At 44.7% G+C, this 14,656-nt stretch overlaps 1 protein-coding gene across 1 annotated transcript in view; it reads right to left on the bottom strand.

Moving 5' to 3' along the window:
- LOC144768175 (DEP domain-containing mTOR-interacting protein-like) overlaps positions 1-14,656 on the bottom strand; it is a 150,447-nt gene that overhangs the window by 97,845 nt on the left and 37,946 nt on the right. The window contains exon 3 of the mRNA XM_078651637.1: positions 6,964-7,142. Within this exon, the coding sequence (XP_078507763.1) occupies positions 6,964-7,142 (179 nt within the window). The remainder of the gene's footprint in view (positions 1-6,963; positions 7,143-14,656) is intronic.

Raw genomic sequence — 14,656 nt, 5'->3', positions numbered from 1 at the left:
CTTGTGGTTTGTGGTGATGCAAAACATTAACCAAAGGGGCTGCTTCCTCCAAGACACCTATTTCTCTGTGGTGGTTAAAACAACGGGCAGAAACACTCTCAACCCTGCTCTAAAATGAGAAAATATTATACGTAGAAGGGAATAAGCCTCCTCCGAAGTGCTGGGGGCATATTATCAAGGGGGTTTATCTCCGCTTTTTTGGCTTTAAAAGCCAAGAAAGCGGAGATAAAATTATCTCCCTATTACCTAGCTGTCGCTAACACCAGTTAGCGACAGCTAGTAGGAGATAGCGACCATCTTGGGCCCCACTTTGCATGTCAGTGATATTTATCACTAATGATATGCAAAGTGGGCGTGCCAAGATGTTAGCGAATGGAAACAGTAGCTAACATCGCTATCTCCTATTACCAACTTTTGGAGATATTTGCGCTAAGCGCGAATATCTCCAAAAGCTAACACCTGCCCTGAGCAGTTCTTAGCCATGTTATCCAATGGGAGGTGGATAACATGGCTAAGAGCATTAGCTCGGTAATGCATGAAAATCGCTGACTTTTCAGCAATATTCATGCATTGCGGCCGTTTTTTATCGCATTTGCGATAAACCTTGGTAATACCAAGGTTTATCTGCGATAAAAATCGCCGCAGCTTAGCGGTAAAATTTTGTCTCTAACCAAGCAATAGCGATAATTATCGCTATTGCTTGGTAATATGCCCCCTGGTTTTACTATTATAAGTAGTCCACACCTTTTTCTAGACCAAATATCCACTCTCTTTTGATCAAAATCACCCTTTTCAGGACCTGTTGCACCACACAGGTATGGGTTGCTGGTTGCTCCGTTATAAAATCACAAGGTGGATCGATATTCAATGTCAAAACCACAATCTTAATTGCGCCAATCGTTACCACCGTAAAACCATAAGCCGGGACTTAAAAGCCTCCTGCCGTGCTTCATTCCTGGCAAGGATGTCTGCATTGTGGGGAGATTATGTTTGTGCAGGAAGGGTCACCTTCCTGCACAAAAACAATCAATTGAGGTGATTTCCTCTTCCAATGGCAGCACGCATTGAAAGAGGAAAAAAACAAGCATTTCTCCACGTTGCACCTCGCCTATGGTGGCGTAGCATTCTGACGCATTTCCAGATTTACGATGTCTCACAAATCTGGAAATGCATCAGTGGACTTGTATGTTGCGTGGGAACACCCACAGCAACACCCATGTCACGCCCCTAACACTCAAAGTGTTGCGTGAACAGCGGCGATATTTACAAGCACAGGTTAAGTCACGGAGGGTAACTTTACCTGTTCTTATAAATATCACTTAGCAGGGTGCGCCGCTGGTGCATCACGCAGCACCGGCGGTGCAAGGGGCTTGCAAATCTGCGCCCTCGTGTCACTCCCTAAAGATTCAAACGTTCCAGGAGTGTGATGGGAGACGGCTCAAGGCGACCCCATGCTGTCACTGACAGGAAGGGTTCAATTCCGGAATGTGCCTGTTTTCGTAAGGAGCCACTTTGGTTCACGCCACTGGCACGTGAGCAGCATTTAACGGTTAATGGTTAACAATGCCGGGACGGTAGCCGGGAAACACCTCGCTAAAAATATCCACTCGCTCTCTCCCGATATTAAAATCACTGCCCTGGGGAACAGATTAATCAGCACCGCGCTCACCTGGGAGCAAAGGGCAGAGACACGAGCTGCCCTCCCCCCGCGCTACCAAGGTGATGGTACAGGCGGCTGGGTCTGCTGGGGCCTGCTGGTCCCTGGAGAAGGGAGTGAGGCAAACGCGCGACACACTGACGTTTACTGTTGTTTGCGTCATTTAAGGCGACCCTGGAGAGAGCGGACGCATACTGAGCGGATGAGGGTAAAGATGGGAGTGGGGGCACAGGGAGTGAAAGAAAAAGATGTACAGATGATAAAATCGAAAAACCGTGAAGTGAGAGGGGAAATAAAGATGGGGAATGAAGTGTAAAGTAGTAGAAAAGGGAGAGTAAAGCAGAGCTCGCGTCGGGGTACCACGTGGGTGGACGGCGTCCCCCCACTTCAATTCAATTTCAAAAGCTTTTATTCGATTTGTACATACAAATCATACAAGCAAAAGTACATAATTAAAATATTGAGATTCACCATGTAAACTCTCCTAAAGAGGCAAAAAAAGGCTAAAGTGCAGCAAATGGTAGATGATCATATCTCTTTGGGTCTACATGTTATTATAAAATACAAAACATTCTTACATAAACGGGTTGAGGATCAGTAGGAGTTACTCAATAGGCTTTTCCTGGGAGCTGTACATAAAAATTACTAAGTAATCATACAATACTGTGGGTATCTACAAATATATAAAATTATATACGCCGTCCCCCCTGCCCAAAAGTGCCTTGGTTGAAGTATTAAAGCAGTAGGCAACGCTTTTGCTTTCAGGGTACGTCAATAACAACGAAAGTGTTCCATTTACATTTTGCACTTGGCTTGAAGTCTGCCACCATATTGCGTTGCGAAGTTGCTAGCCGCCAGGTTATATCAGGTGCCAAATGTAGCGGAACTCCCTGTAATAACAGGGGACCACTTTTGTGACGTCACTTCCTGTCGTGACGTCACATCCTATGCCACCACTTAACTTGGGCGTCCCCTCACCTCTTTTTTTAGGACTTGTGCCCTGGAGTAAAGGTTAATTAACCCCTTCGACGCTCATGACGAGCTGGGCTCGTCATGAGGTAGCCTCCTGGCACGCTCATGACGAGCCCAGCTCGTCACGTAACATGCTTATCCGCAAAATCCAGCGTACGGGCGGAAATCATGCCGCACGCATGCGGTTAAGTGGGTACTGGGTAAGTTTGCTATGTTGGGTAATTTTACAGCAGCCTTCGCTATGCTACGGTTGCACCTAAGATCTCAGGTGAACAGGAAAGAGGGAGGCTTTCACGTGCCTAAGGAATGAGACGAATTTGCTGTTTACCAAATTGGGCCATTCTGCATTAAACCGTCACTCCAAGCCAGGGTAGTTTCCTAAACACGACCACAGTTGGGTCGTAAAATGCTAATCCTGTAAACTAATGTTTGAGCAGGGTTTGGAATTACACATCCTATATAATTTAATGAAACAGATCATCCCCACACGCTTTAAACTCAACATCCCCATAATTTTCCCCGGGTCGATTTTGTTAGGTCATGCAGAATTTAGAGTGGGATGCAAAAAATTCCACATATTATGCCGCATTTCCCAGTTTGAATACAGAACATAATATATTTTCCGCCTACTTGTAAATACCTCAGTCCAGGTTGTTGGGGCCTCATTTATGAAAAGTGCTGCATCGCTGCGTGAAAACAGTGATGCGTCATTTTTCATTGCGCCCTCCTTGGGACATACTGGATGCGTCATATTTAGAATATGACACATCATGTCGCAAGGAGTTCCAGATACTTCAGTATTTCTGACACATCTATATGCCGCAAAAGTGACGCATTGCTGGAGTGTGTCACAAAAGTGACGCAACTCCAGCAATGTGTACTTTCACATGGGGCAAGCCCCATGTGAAAGGGCCTGCGCCAGTCTTACACCTGCTGTGAGGCAGGTGTGAGATATTGACGCATTTGTGTCCTATAAGTGGCGCAGTGAAATCTTGTAGATTTCACTGTGTCACTTCTACGACCCTTTCTTGCACCGGAACTCCCCCCCTGCATACATTATACCTGCCGCAGGTATAATGTGGCACAGGGATTTACAAAGTGACGCATCTACCTAGATGCGTCACTTTGTAAATATGGTGCAACAAGGCACATTTTTTACGCTGCTGGTGCGTCACAAAAAGTGACGCACCGGCGGCGTAAAAGTGACGCACAGCCTCATAAATGAGGCCCTTGGTGTTTAACAGGTCCGGTAAATACCTTATCCTTCGGACCCACTTGTCATCAGGGGACAAACTCTACAGGGATCACTGTGTGGCCCCACTGTCACAAGAAATGCAGACAGATATATTCAGGGCCTCACCTACAAGAAAATAATGCAGCGTGGCGCTGCAAGCCATTAGGCTGTGCTGTGCTGCGTCATTTGCAAAGCACAGGGATATGTTGTATTAACAACAATATGACGCATCCCTGTGCTTACCCCTGCACTGGCGCACAATTAGCTGCCATGCGGCAGTGCAGGCACCCTTGGGTGAATCTACAAGGGAGCCTGCGCCGGGGGATGATTGTTTTTGTCCAGGAAGGGATGCCTTCGTGGACAAAAACAATAATTGATGATCATTTTCCTCTTCCTATGCGTGCTGCAAAATGCAGCATGCATAGAAAGAGGAAAAAAAAACAAGGAGAAATAAAAGTGTTTCTCCTCATTGCGCCATTTCTATGCCTCCCCTGGGGCGGCGTAGGGTTTCAACGCATTCCCAGTTTTAAAAGAATGTTGTAAATCTGGGAGTGTGTCAGGTTCCATAGATGTTGAGTGGAAACACCCACAGCAACACCCATGTAACGCGCCTTTCACGCAGAGTAATGCGTGAAAGGGGCCCATATTTGAAAAGCCATGAAATGTCATGCAGGGTGACTTTATGCGGCCTTGTAAATATGGGCAAGCCCATTGCGCTAGCGGTTTGTACAAAAAAAGCAATGCACCGACTGCCCAAGTGGCATGTAAATAAGCCCCTCAGTTTGTCATCCACTCTCGGTCGAAAAAATGAGTTGAGTTATACCATACAGCTGCTATCAGGATCGTAGCTTCCACTCAGGCGTCTGTCCCTGGTGCAGTGGCACCAGGGACAGAGGCCTGATGGGGCTACTATACCATAATTGTTGCTGTGTTTCACTGTTCAAGCAGCAGTAGGGGCCCCATTTCTTTTAATGCCCTGGGGCCCACGACAGACTAGTTGCCCCACAGCCTCCTATCTGTTAAAGGCATCAGGGCCGGCTCTAGGCTCATAGTGGCCCTGGGTAAGGAGCGTAGGTAGGGGGCCCGGAAGAGGGGGTCCGGGCGGGGCGGAGTGCGCAGGCCAGTAAAGAGGGGAGGGGGTCAGGGTGTTTGGAAGTGGAACAGGGCCGCCAAATCCCTGCCAGGGGCCGCCACGCAAATATGTATCCATCCTCAGAGGATTATTATATTAAGGATATATATTGGCGTGGTGGCCCCTGGGGTTTGGTGGCCCTGTGCAGGTGCACAGCTTGCACATGCCTAGAGCCGGCCCTGAAGGCATCGATATATAACTGATGATGAATGTGCAGTCTACCATTAAGGTTGTTACGTCATAATGGAGTAAGGAATTGTCCTTGTCTGTTTTGTCACCAACATGCTTGTGTCTCCCCAGGTGGACTGAAAGTGCATTATGGGTAGATGGTCCGCAAAGAGGGTGGGATCAGAGGTGTGTAAAAATGTAAGGAATTAAGGAGAGCCAAAGCAGAGAGAGAAATGGCAGTAAATTACAGTACACAGCAAAAAAACCTGGGAGGGTGGCTGAAAAAGACAGATAAAATTAAAAGAAAATAAGACAAGAAGTAAAGAATGGCAAAACTAGTGTGATGTGACACTGAGAGGAATGGAAGTCAAGATACAAAGGGGGGGGGGGATTCAGGGGTAGGCAGCAGAGCTGAAATTCAGTGCTAAAATAAATAATGCAAGGGCACAATGGTTTTCTTATGAACCTGCTGCTGGTGTTGCTAAATGCCAGCGTTAGGATACCATGGCTCCATAGTCTTCATCCACTCATGCCTCTCTCTTCCACCACCAAACACCTCCTGCCTCTTTGTCGCACTCTTGCATGTTCTTTTTCATCCTGCATTCCCCCTTTATCCCTGTTTGCTTATCTGTCTCTTCCTCTTTTATATTTACTATTCTAACTCTACTATTCTAACTCTAAGTAATAGCCAGTTTGGGCGCTAGCAACAAGTTGTGGCAAATTTATATTATGGTAATAGCCACGGTTCGAAGTTCAGTTTTGCTATCCAAACACTGAAGTGCATTTACTAAAGTTTTGTCAAAGCACTCAAGTGCCACAAGCAAACCCCAGAGCTTATGTACAATAGAAGCTAAGGCTCAAGACTGCAGCACAAAAATATGTTGCACCCAAGAAGCTGTTAGTAAATCAACCCTTAAATGTTTTGACTCTTTCGAACTTTAACACTAGCACTATTCATCTCCTCTTTCAATTTACCATAGATTTATCTTGATCCTTTTGTATTTAAACATATATATTGAATGTACACATAGTGCTTAGAAATGCTGCACACGTTGCAAAAGGTAATTACAGAAAAATCAGCTTTCGTGTGCACCATTTGTAGGTAAACCCGTTTCCCCAATGGCAGAGGCCACAGACAAAAGTTAACAAACATCACTTGATTTGGGTATTTAAATTCATTCAATTAAATAAGCATCAGTGCAAAATGTCTTCATCTGAGGTTTCACTCTCTTGGGTAGACCGATCAGCTGCACCACTTGCACTCTGTCTGACGTTTGCTCTACTACAGAGGGTTAATAATCACTATGGTGTCTAAAGTGCAGTGCAAAGTTTGTGTTTCATTGAGATATCAAGCTGGCTGTAGTGAAACACGATTGAAGACAGGCAATTGTAGATAAAAAAGATGAGATAGATATGTAATAACTAGCACATTGCTAGTTATTACATATATACAACCTACAAGCTTGTAGATGTGTAATAATATTGCTTGAGGCAAGCTCAGAGGCAAGCTTGTAGCTACAGAGCTACAAGCTTGCCTCTGAAAAATGTAGTGATCTGCAGTTCACAAGTCCACATCCCAGCAGAACCAGCTCAGCCATCCATCCTTCAGAGGACACTCAATTGAGTTGCATTAATCTGAGTAATATCTACATTGTTATTTAAGGCACTTAGAAACAGAAGGAATGTGGTACCAAGCACTTTATAAAGTAACACGTTATTGCAATTAGCACGCTTTGACACAAGGGAGAATAGTCTTCCAAGTGTCAGGCATAAGATGCATAGGACATGATGTCTTCTCACCATGATGGATGATGGTGTGGTCCATGAGTTTCTGCATCAGCCGGTTGCCTGTCTCACGGTCGGGTGCCTCCTTGTGGTCAATCAGCCAATCCGTGAGCTCTTTGGCCACAAAGCAGTTGGGGTAGGTTCGCAGGTGATAGCGGCGATCTTTGATGAGCTTTGCGTCATGAAGCCGCAGCCTTGAAAAGAATGGGCAAGGTTTGTGTGAGCAGGTAATTATCACATCTACTTGTGCCACAGCCTTCAATGCATGTGTTTCCCACACCGAAGCACATCACAATAATAGTGCAAACTAGTCACACATACTTGAACACAGATCATAAACATAACACAGATATCCATGGTTAAATACTATTGTATGTTTGTTTATGTTCTTTATACAGGGGTAATACACCACCTTTCAACAGTTTCATGTAAGTGGGGTTCAGGGTCCATTCAACAGTGCATTTTAACTATTAAAAACACCAACATTACTTTTATACCATAGAAGACATCTCTATGAGCTTATAGAGTGGGCCATGATGTCTTCTCCTACATTAATGTTGGTAATAAAAAGCATATTGCACTCAGTAGATCTCCGTCTATGGTTTAAGCCATGCTGCTTTTGCAAGTGCAGTTGTTTTTAAAACAAAATGTTTATGTAACACTTATTTTAAATATATTAATTTAATACAAAAAATGTTTAAATAATAATTAAAAATATATATTTTCAGTTTCACTAACATATTTATTTTGATATATTTACTACGTTATTTGAGTTTTACTTATTTTAAATTATTGTTCAATTTTGATGAAAGTTTAAAACTTTAATTTACTATTTCGATTGGTATTCAATTTTAAAATAATACAAATATTTATAATTATGTGTGATTTTAAAACATTAAAATATATATTATTTATGTGCAGAAATAACTTAATTCATTTAACATTAGTTTGTATGGAGTGTTATTTTATTTCCCTGCCTTCATTGTTGTCTATAGGAGTGTGTTGCAGTACCTGTGAGTGGCCATGTATGGTGCTTGACTTATTCCAGGTCTGGCTGATGTAAATTTACACTTGTTTTGCCACCTTTCGGCAGTAGTAACTTTAGAAGTGCAGTCTGTGAATTGCAATAGTCTTACTCTTTTGTGAGTGTGTGTTTGTATTAGAACTTCCCTCCCGAAAGCTCGCCTTTAATCTCCCTAAATCCGTCCCATTTAATAGTATGTTTTGCCAATTTTCGAGCTACTTCCCATTGTTTCTCCCACATTTAACACAAAAAAGTATGCCTGCACGTGAGGAGATCTCCATCACCTAGAACTGAGATTTCCACAATGAAAAGTAAGGAGACATGGAGACTGAGACCTTCGCCAATAGGTTTCTGAATACCATTTTCCAGTCTTTGCATTATACTACTGTAGTACTAATTTACATACTACAAAATTCAGTAGATTACAAAACTCTATCAGGTTACGGCTTAAATCCCAAGCCTAGCCAGAGAAGAAAATTAGTAGATGATAAATCGAACACCTAAATTCTTAGCCCAGCCCACCAGATGAGAAGATGAAAGGACAACTGATCAATAACGACTCATACGCAAATCCCTGGTTAAGTTATCTGAATGAGAGCTGCATAATGTGAAGGATGGCCTGGAACAAGGGGTAATGCGAAAAGGCGACAAATGTATGTACATGAAAGGGCTAGAAGAACATGAGTGCACACTATAATTATATTCACATTGTACAAAGTACAAACATCTAGGAAAATGGAAGGTGAACATGGGTTGGTTTATACCTGTCAAGAGACACACGTGAATGTAAAATACAATCTTTGGGTGGCCAAAATATTTTATGGAATAAAACAGGCAAACAATAGACGTTAAAGGAACATTTGGTTACCTATGAGTAAAGTGTCAAAACACAAAATTATATGTAGGTTAACGTACTAAATAAGACGCAACAGATAAGACAGGAGTACAAGATGTATTATGATAATTAGATGAAAATGCAACATATATATTATCTGGAATCCAAGATAATTAATATGTTACTGAGCATTTGCCAAGTTTGTTAAGAGAAAATGTTATACATTTCCTCATAAAGAGAATCAAAGACCACCATGTATGAACAGGAAATGATTTAGTATCTGTCTACGTACAGGTAATAGTTTTATTAGCTAAATGGAATAAGGATATCAAATATTTTCTTTTGTAAGGTAGCAATTTAGCATTAGGACATATGTTTTACAAATACTTTACTGACATGAGCTAGCATCACAGATACCATTAGTTTTATCAATTTTGTCTCACAGTTACAATATTGATAAGAGAATCTGGTCATAAAAGAGTGAGGAATTTTAGAGAAGATGGTGAAAGGTAGTAGAATTTGGGCAGCAACAACTAGTGATCTTTAGGTTTAGATTTACTGTATGGAGGCAAGAAGTGAGCTTACTTTTTATATGGTTTTATCTACAAGCTGTAATAAATTTTGCAGTTTTTTGGGGGGAATGGGTAACCGCAGAAATTCGGAGCTGTAACCAGTGGGCCTTCGGTGTTGTCAGATTATCTATCTGAGAATATTTTGTTATCAACATGTTGCTTATTTAGCACTTTTATGTTCTATTGACCGCAATAAAGTTGTCTTTGAGTTTGAGAAGTGAGCTTTGTATGAGAGGAAAGAGCATTCCATATTTCCATCCTTTTAGGATCATTGCCTGCGAATGAACGTTTGAGAGTATCTTTAGATGTTGTAGGAATAACTCTTTAAGACTAATGTTTTGCTACCATTTTGATTACAGAATTTTGATGGATGGCCTTGTGCAGCATGCCTGCTCTACAGTGGGTCTACCACCAAAGACAATCCTGAACTCCTGCCCTATTTCTCAGGGAATGGGCCCACCACCAAACAACAATTCTGAGCTCCTGTAACTTGCTCTGATAATGAACCCCTCAACACAGACCTCTGCTTACCTTCTGTGGCCGTTGTGGGGCACCACCACAGACTGAGGGTGATTCCAGCTCTAGCAGCTAGCCAACCTGCACAGAGAAATATAGAGCTTCTGTGCACCTCGTCAGGCGGTGTACAGACCCCTGACAAACACAGAGCTCTCCACTGCCACATTCAGGGGTCCTAACACCACAGACTAACGCTGAGCTCCGGCCAGCTCCTCTGACAGTCAGCTTGCCACCACAGCCCAGTACTAGGCACTAAGGGCCTGATTATGACTTTGGCGGTGTGGAAACCGGCAGCTATGCCAGCACCCCACTACCACACTGTCAAAGTCAACTGTTGCCTGCCAGATTATGTGTCATTTTGTGGTGTGGCGGGTGGGTGGGCGGCGATCCAGCGGCGGTTCAGTTCAAAGGCTCATATTTTACCCTTTGAACTGCAGCACTAAGAAAGTGGCAAAGCAAGTTCCTGCACCACATGGACTTTGCAGTCCATGTCTTGCAGGACTGAGGTAAATGCACACAGGGGGGGCACACATGTGGCCCCCTACATTCACCCCATGACCAGGAGCATGAGAGAACCCTGTAGGGCCCCCTTACTTTCCTGACCACCACACTTTTCATGGCAGGATCACCGCCATGAAAAGTGTGGCGGTCATGAAAGTTATACCATGTTTGGCAGTGGTGCCACAGCACCGCCAGCATATTGCTGCCCCAGACTGCCGTGCAAACGGCGAGGGATCGCAGATCCCCAGCAGTTGTGGCGGTCCCATGGCGGTCCAACCGCCAAAGTTGTTACATGGCCTCGAAACCACCGGCGAAGCGGTAGCCACCACGCCATGTCACCTTGGGTTTGGCAGTCCTATGGATCACCACACTTGTAATAAGACCCAGAGCCTTCCTCCTACAGCAATGACCCAAACCCATTGGGCAATGCTTCTGTCTCACCTCAATCGGCAGTGGACTCATTGCCCGCAGGGATAGTGAGTTTCTACGTACCTCCGCTGCCAGTTAGCGGCATCAAACACATTTATAATACTCCCGTCAAAAAGTGGCGAAGAGCTCTTCATATTCTTTCGACGAGGTATAATTTTCTAAGTGGCAGCACTGCAGCCTCATAAGTCTAAAACTCCATGGGTCGCACAGGGGAAGAACTATTGAACCAACTTCGCACCGGAGGGGCGGGCGTTCCACTGTCCTGGTTGGCAGGGCCCTCTACATTAAAATACACCAAGTGATATAAGAAGCCTTGATATTACCAGACAGTCTGCACTGAATCAGTGCTGCGTACATACAGGGCCAGACTGGCCATAGCGGGCACCGGGCAATCCCCCGGTGAGCCGCACGGGTGGGGGCCTGTTTGGGGCCCCTGGGGGCGTTTTTGTTACAGGGCCGTTTTGTACCAAAATCGGCTGAAAACCAGCCCCGGCAAAGAGCTCGGCGGCACCTTCAACCCCCCCCAAGTGGGGGGGGGGCGGCAAAGAGCTCAGCGGCACCTTCAACCCCCCCAAGTGTGGAGGGGGGGCCGGCCGAACACTTTGCCAGGGCCGGTTGTGGTTCCCAGTCCGGCCATGCGGTACATAGCATGAAGGTCAGCTTCCAGGTGCCCCATCATGGCGGGCTTTTCTGGCGCCGCACAGAACTGGGCACCTGATTAAAGCGCCTGCAGCAATCAGTTCATTTAACCGGATATTTCTCTGAGTTAGAACATTGTTTTAGAGAGCACAGATCAGAAAGAGTTAAACCGTGCAGGCTGCACTATCTGAAAATAATGCACTTAATCAATTACATAAAATTCAAGTAAACCCTAGCATTTTGGAAACAAAAGCAAACAAGTTGTCACAACTTTCTTTTCAGTCGTGCCATTATTTACTTGGCCTCTTCCACCCCGCTGCATGTCAGGGGATGTGGGAGATTGAGAAACACACTGAGCCACTCTTGCTCCCCCCAGCCAGAACCGCCCTTGGGCTCGCTTGCATGGATCCGTCCTGCTCTCAGAAGCCTGGAGTTCTTGGTCAATGTCATTGTGGGCTGGAGGCGGGTGTGGGTTTTCGACCTTCGGCAGATCTCGACAGTTTTTTTGAATATTTTATTATTTATTGTTCCAGGGCACACACTGCCGTGTGATGAAAGATGCTGGGTGAGTGAAAAGCCTCCAGCATCACGAGTGGTGGCAGCGGGCCAGAATGGAGTCATCTCAGTTCATTTTAGGACTTTTTTGTTTAGACAAAATATTGGAGAAAAATATTGTGTGGGCAAAATATCATGTCAAGAATTTCGAGGACAAAAATATTGTGAAGGTAGGTTTCTATGTATAAACAAAGTTTTGCAATATATAACTCCATAACAAAGGCACAACTAGACACGATCGTCAGGGGTACTAGTACTAAACGTGGTGGTGGGGTTAACATTTCATACTCTGGGGGCAGAGATAGTATTAGAATACATATTTGGAAGGCCAATAGGACTGGGTTTAATGTGCAATTGCATGGAAAAAGCCTATTCTTTAATGCATTAGTACATTAAAGACACATCTCCTGTCTTCTCCAGTGCATGTCCTTGAGACGCCGAGCACTGCTGGAGCTCAGAGAGTGTCCACCAGACCAACAAACTTGTATGTCCAGACGATGGTTGGTACCAAGCGAGTCCTGTGCATGTCTGATGCACAGAAAAGAAAGCACTGAAGGCTTACTGGAGAAAGTGTCTTTTCTGATTAAAAGTACTATGAACTACATAATGATCAAATGCTTCTAGGTAACAAGAAGTTGTGCGTGGGACGAATCTCCCAATGTGTCCAAGAACATGCGCACACAAACATTAGGAAGGAGGTGTGAAGAATAAACTGGGATAAAGAAAATCATGGCTGGCTTCTATCTGCAGTGGCGGCTGGTATTTACCGGTGGTGGGGAAGTGGGTCGTGGGGGAGTAGAGGGGGATGGATGCCGCCGCCTCCTCCTTCTCTCGGTCCTCTTTGCCCGCAGGGCAGGAAGCAACCGGCTCCCAGCCCCCCGATAGCCAATCACAACGCTGTAATGCAGCGTTGCGATTGGTCTGAGCTCCGCGGATCGGTGCTCAGCCAGAGAATGGGTGCCTGGGCATGTTCTTGATGCAGGCTGTAATGCAGCCTGCATGGAGAACATACATAGTGCGCATGACGGTTTGACCAGCCCGAGGGGGCTGGTCAAAGCATCATGCAAACTTGGAGTGGACAAACTACTCCTGCCCTGCTGTGTGAGCAGAGCAGCCCCACCTCACCCCAGTCACAAAGGACGTAAAAATAAAATCATAAAAACAATGAGTTATCATTTTATTTTTACGTTTTTGACCTTCTCAGTGGGGCGACGCTCCTCTGCCTTAGCGGAGGAGCCGCCACTGTTTATCTGACTGTCCCAAAATGAAGGGTACTCACCAACGGTAAACAACCTTTACAACGAAACTTTTACAACGAACTACCATTACAACGCAACTTTTACAACACAAACTATTACAACGCATTGCTCTGGGGGGCGCTCTAGGATAGGGAATAGGTTAATTAACTATCCAATAACCTTCCCTACTATCCACGGGGACTGGAGTTGGAATAGTAAATTAAACTATTCACTATCAAGCGCCTAAAAGCATTATGCGTTGTAATGGTATGCGTTGTAAAAACCGCGTTGTAAAGGTTGGCGTTGTAAAAGTATGCATTGTAACGTCATACATCCCTCACCAACAGCTCAAAAGGAAGGGGTATCCACAGATTAATACCATTAAAAAATGTGCCACACCAGACCGCATAAATGCCGTTACTTGCCGCATAATTTACTCAACCCTGCTGCATAAATTGACCCTTTCCTGCGCAATAATGTCAGTGGCCCTGCTTATATTTCATAAATCCAGTCACAAAACTGCAGCTATTATAGGCCGTTGTATTCTAAAAAGTGTAATCCTGAAATGAACGACCTCTCAGAACATACCAAGACGATAACCATCTTACGGGAGAGGTACGTGGACGCAACCACCTCAGCCAGGAAAAAATGACTCACAAAGGTACTTGGCAAACATCAGAGCCACCTCCTATTTCTGCCAGGTCCAAAAGTGTGCTTAATTAAAATAACTGCGAAGTGATCAGATCAGGTACAGGCAAGAATCTCTGAAAGTATGAAAAGTGCTTTTTGTTTTAAAGTCTGCAGCCTCAAGGCTGGTTCCTCTCCCTTTTCAAGGCTCCTCCACTCCATGCCTCAACCATGCACTACAGAGAGAGAGAGGGAATGAGTGTGGACCTGTAAGAGTGAGCAAATGTGAGAACTAGGGTCAAAGCAAGAGAGGAAAGAGTGTGAGAGTGATTGTAAGTGTGTGAGTGAATGAATAGGCAAATGAGTGACTAGCTGGAGTGACGAAGAACCGGGGGTCGCAAAAAAGCCATTTAATTAGCTCACTGGCTTCGACTCCTTACTAAGTGAGTCAGGACACAAGTTCCCTACAAGCCTAAGAAAAGACAGGAAACAACAATAGCGAAGAGCATCAAGACAAGTGATTACCAGTGAGATTCACTGTGTCCTGACTCACTTAGTAAAGAGTCGAAGCCAGTGAGCTAATTAAATGGCTTTTTTGAGACCCCCCGCTTCTTCGTGTTATTATAGTTGAGTGGTAGGGGATGTGAACCTGGGCAGGTCTTTAAATATCCCTTTGACCCTTTCTTTCTCTGTGGTGTTTATGATAGCTGGAGTGATGGACAAAGCGAGGGATTGGCATCAGTAATCCTCCACCCAGAATTACTGATAGCAG

This window comes from Lissotriton helveticus, chromosome 7, assembly GCF_964261635.1.
Source record: "Lissotriton helveticus chromosome 7, aLisHel1.1, whole genome shotgun sequence".
Taxonomy (NCBI): domain Eukaryota; kingdom Metazoa; phylum Chordata; class Amphibia; order Caudata; family Salamandridae; genus Lissotriton; species Lissotriton helveticus.
This window is presented reverse-complemented; position numbering and strand designations above follow the sequence as displayed.